At 53.5% G+C, this 4,484-nt stretch overlaps 1 protein-coding gene across 2 annotated transcripts in view; it reads right to left on the bottom strand.

Annotated features, from left to right (window-relative positions):
- SLCO2B1 (solute carrier organic anion transporter family member 2B1) overlaps nt 1-4,022 on the bottom strand; it is a 48,905-nt gene extending 44,883 nt beyond the window's left edge. Inside the window, exons 1-2 of one of the 2 annotated variants that reach the window (XM_023535562.1) lie at nt 3,676-4,022; nt 1,409-1,566 (exon numbers count right to left, since the gene is read on the bottom strand). Coding sequence is in view for 1 of the 2 variants with exons in the window: in XM_011368420.2 (XP_011366722.1) it covers nt 3,676-3,691 (16 nt within the window). In the remaining variant the exon portion in view is untranslated. The remainder of the gene's footprint in view (nt 1-1,408; nt 1,567-3,675) is intronic. The other variant, XM_011368420.2, reaches the window with a different exon arrangement.
- Nucleotides 4,023-4,484: the final 462 nt, after the last annotated feature.

Raw genomic sequence — 4,484 nt, forward strand, 5'->3', positions numbered from 1 at the left:
GCGTACTCAGCCTGGAATGTCTGTCTTCCCAGAAAACCACTTCTCATCTTTCAAGGCCTGGCCCCCCTTAAAAATATGATTGCTGAATTGAGATAAACTGAAGGAGGGAGAAAACACGCTGGGGGTGGAGGGGCGGCAGGGGAAGCTTAGGATGGGGTCGGGGTGGTGTGGGGGCCCTGAGTGCTCCAGGTCTCAGAGTGGCCTGGCTGGGCTCTGGAGGGAGCAGAGTCAAAGGCAAGAAGGGGAATCTCCCAGCCTTGGGCTCGGCTGTTATCCTTGGGAAATTCCTCCCAGCAGAACCCTTGAGCGGTCTGTTGGAAGGACAACAGCTTGCTTGAGGTCCAGCTGTTGCAGGCCTCCCAGCTGCTGTTTCTCGAAGGAGGTCTGTGCAGGGTGAGGGATGAGGCCAAGCACTTCTGGTGGTTTCCAAGCCGAGTCAGGCATCCTGTCCTGGGACTTTCTGTCCCCGGTTCTGGCCCTGGCTACCCATTTAGACCCAAGATAACCCTAAAAATAGTGACGAAGCCTGAATGGAGGAGAGTGAGCCCTGAACTCACAGAGAATACAGGCCAGTTTCCTTAGACCTAAAACACAGAGCCTGAGGGTCAGAGATAAGCACCATCGACCCAAGCAGCTGCCTCCTCCAACCACTAGTCCCAGCTCATCTCTCTCTGAGCTCATATTTACTCCCTAAGGGCCCTGTTGTACCCCACCTCACTCCTTATCAAGTTTCCAGTCCTCAGGTAGAGTAGGCTTTCGAAACAGTGGGAGGGAGGGCAGGAATGCCATAAGTGGAGGGAGAGGCACTGAGAGGGATGAGGACAGCTTAGTATTGAGCCTTCCCGATACCTGCCCCTGCCCAGCCCGTGCTGGGTTCTGGGGCCTCAGGAACAGACCGAATCAGAACTCACCTCCAGGGAGTTTCCAGTGTGGTGAGTTGGGCAGTGACCGCCATCATTCCAAGCATCAGTGCTTAGGGCTCTGGGCTGCAGCCCATGAGGGGCACCAGGGACTAAGTTTACTTCCTCTCCTCCCCTAGATTGTGGCTGAGGTCCAAGCCCCTCTAACACTGATGGGAAGACCCCTGCCTCTCAGCATAGGAAGGGACAAAATGACTACCTTGGCCGACCTCCTCTATCTAATGCACAGGGACAAAAAGGGACAAAAGCAGACAAAGTATTGGATGCCTGGCACCTGATTAAGGGGTCTAAGCAAGAATTCCATTTGGTTCAGAGCTGCCTGAGATTTGGCCCAGCAGGCAAGGCCTGGCCTAGGAGAAAATAACTGTGCTCCCCACCCCCCTGCCTCACACACACACTGCCCACTGCTCCACAGTCACTAGCACCCAAAGAACAGCTTGCTTTGTCCGGAGCCAGTGGAGAAGTGCCCAAGGCGGGTGAAGGCTCACCAGTGAAAGGTCTGTGGAAGGGCAGAGGAAGCCCAGAGGCTATTGACCCACAGAGGAAAGGGCTTCATGCAGAGCTGCGGTCTGGACCCCACTCTGCTGCCTATTTGCTGGGTGACTTTGGGTGAGTCACTTGCCCTCTCTGAGCAATTTTTCTGCACCTAGTAAAAAGGGTGAGAGCACATCACCGTGTTACAATAAAGTTAACGATGCAGAGCTGAAACTTGAACCTGGAGCTGCAGGTTTTTTTCTTTTGCCCCACCTATCTGGCCTGGATTGGCTCACATTTGAACCCAGAAGAGCTGGGGAGAGCAATGAAAATAACACCAGGAAGAAGGAAGGATAAACCATAAAGAGAGGATCAAAGAGCATAAACGAGAGAGAAGTGACTGATAGCTGGCAGAATCAGTCTGGAAAGCTTCCTGGAGGAGTTGGTGTTTAGAAGAATTAGAAAACAGGGCAAATTTCACCAGAATGGGATGTGGGCAGGGGCTTTCCTGGTGGAAGCAAAGCTGAGCAAAGGTGCAGAGGTGGGAAGTGGCTTCTCTGAATCATGAAATTGAACTAGCCTTAGTTCCTTTCCTCCAGCCCCTCCCCAACAGACAAGAAAGTTCAGCCTATTGCCTAAGGGCATGTAGTGAGCTGGTAGCGGGGCTTGACTGAGAGCCAGATTTGAGCCCGACTCCTCTCACTCCTGCGTCTGCCACTGGCTGGGACAGCTGGCCCCTCTCCCTCCAGTGAGCTAAGACCAAGTCTCTTCCCAGGCTCCAGGCTCTGTACCCTGCCCCACCAGCATCCCCACATCCCTCAGAGTGCCCTCAGACCAGAAAGAGAGCCTGGAGGAAGCCTGGCCACAGCTCAGGTTTGGGGCTCAGTAGGCAGACACTGGGGTCAGCCTTCTTGCTATGTGTGTGGGTTGGGGGAGGAGGTCATCAGCTAGAGAATATTCTAGAACTGAGCTCACAGGAGTCAGAATAACAGTGTGGGTAGGGGCAGAGCTAGGAGACAGGTGCAGTCCAGCCAGAGTCTTTAGTTTCTTCCCATACCTATAGGATCACCAACCCTTCCATCTCATAGTACGGCAAGGCTGATAGGGAAATTGGTTTGTTGGTGGCCCATCTCCAAATCTGACTTCATTGTCATCTCTCCTGTGAGACCCCCAGAGGAAGCATCCATCCCCCACCCTTCCTGCCATGCCATGGTCCCCAAGCCATGGCTGCAACATAACCTGTCTGCCTGCTCAGCCCACAAAGCCCTCACTGACGCACTCCGGGGAGCAAGTCTGCCTTTGTCTGACAGGATGCGAGGCTAACACAGCCAGGAGAGGACAGACAGCTGGAGGGAGGCCAGAGGTGATCGCTGCAGGGTATCCAGCTGGGAGGGCCACCTTGTCTGAAGACTCTGTTTTTTCCACCTCCTTCTGCCTACCTGAGAAACGCTCAGCTAGGTGCTCTGTTCAGAACCACTGCCCTCTCTACATGGTGCTTCAGCCATGCTCCAAGCTGGGCTTCTCAAGGCTTTGAGAGATTTCCTCTCTGGCCTCCTCCCCGCACCACGGCCAACACACGTAGGTCTCTGAAGGTCTCTCTCTGAATCTGCTTCTCTCCTGTGCTGATCTTTCTGATTGTTCATCTGCAGGTCTGTCTGTGTGTGTCCCGTCTGTCTCTGTCTGGTTTTCTCTTTCTCTCACTGTCTCTACTTCTCTTTATTTCTTCCGAGCACTTCTGCAGCCCTCTGCCCGGGACTGGCCTCCTTCCTTGCAAACTCCTGCAGACACCTGCTGATCTTTGTCTCTTTCCTTTGTCTCCGCCCTTCCATCCTTCCTTTCTGGACTTTGTCTGGCTGCATATCTCTATACTTGCTCTGCCTCTATGCTTCTCTCTATTTCCATTTTTCTCTGCTGTGTTTGTCTCTATCTTTGGCTGATTCAGAGAGGAGAAACAGGGCTCAGTGACGGAGTGAAAGGCTGCAGCGGAGGAGGATGCCTTTCCATTTTCCTGTTGGACTCTGTGTCTCATCAGGGAGGTGAGGTTAGATTCTCTGCCTCTAGCTGAGTAAACACTATCCCTTCCTGCCCTTCTTGCCATTCACTCATTCTTTCAACACACTTTCACTAGGTCTGGCCGTGTGCCTGGCTCTGTGTAGGGAACTGCGGGTCACCCACTCCACCCCAGCACACCCATTTTGGCATCACAATTACACCTTCCACACTAAGAACGTGACCCCCAGATTCCCTCCCAATGCCCCTTCCTTACTTTGTCTGGACTTACCTATCCTGGGTCCCATGACTGCTGAGGTGCAATGAGTTCCAGCCGCTATTTCAATCTCAGGACCGGAGCTTGGCAGGAAAGAAGGAGTGAGCACCTTATCAGGGACTCCTGGAGACGGCAGCCTCGAGCCACAGCAGGGATACGCTATCGAGCGGACTCCAGGCACGCTGGGCAGATGCTTTTTGAGCCACACTGCACAGCAGCTATCTCTTCCAGGTATGGGTTGGGAAGTCCTATCTTGACCCAGCTCTCCAAGTGCCTGTCTCCCTTGGTTACTCTTATGTCTCTCTGCCCTGACCCTCTATCTGTGACCCAGCTCAATAACTCACACTCTTTCTGTCTCTTTCTCTTTCTGAATTTCTGTGATCTCTGGCTGGGGCAGCCCGGGGCCAGTTGTGTAGGAGGCTGGGTTTGTTTAGTTCCAGCCCCTCTGATGGGAGGAGGCTGCTGTCTCGTCTCCTCTCAGTCTGTTCCTTCCCATTTCTCCTGGATATTTTCTCTTACTCTGCTAGCAGTGGAGAGGTGGGGCCCAACGGAATGACTCGAAGATCCAGGGTCATTCAGTGCTGATTCTCCAGTCTTCTCACTGTGCTCCTATTCTCAATCTGAGCCCCCTGATCCACTCAGCTCTTGTCCCCCTCACAGAACTTTTGTCACTCTCCAAGAGCCCCACAGAGAAGCCCTGTTCCTCCACTATCCTTCACTAAACCACTGTCTTCCTCAAGCTCCCATCCCCTCTCACTGAACCCCTACCTCCTCGCTGAATCCAGGGCAAGAAGGGACTCTGTCCACTGGGAATCACAATGGCC

This window comes from Pteropus vampyrus, unplaced genomic scaffold, assembly GCF_000151845.1.
Source record: "Pteropus vampyrus isolate Shadow unplaced genomic scaffold, Pvam_2.0 Scaffold141, whole genome shotgun sequence".
Lineage (NCBI taxonomy): Eukaryota > Metazoa > Chordata > Mammalia > Chiroptera > Pteropodidae > Pteropus > Pteropus vampyrus.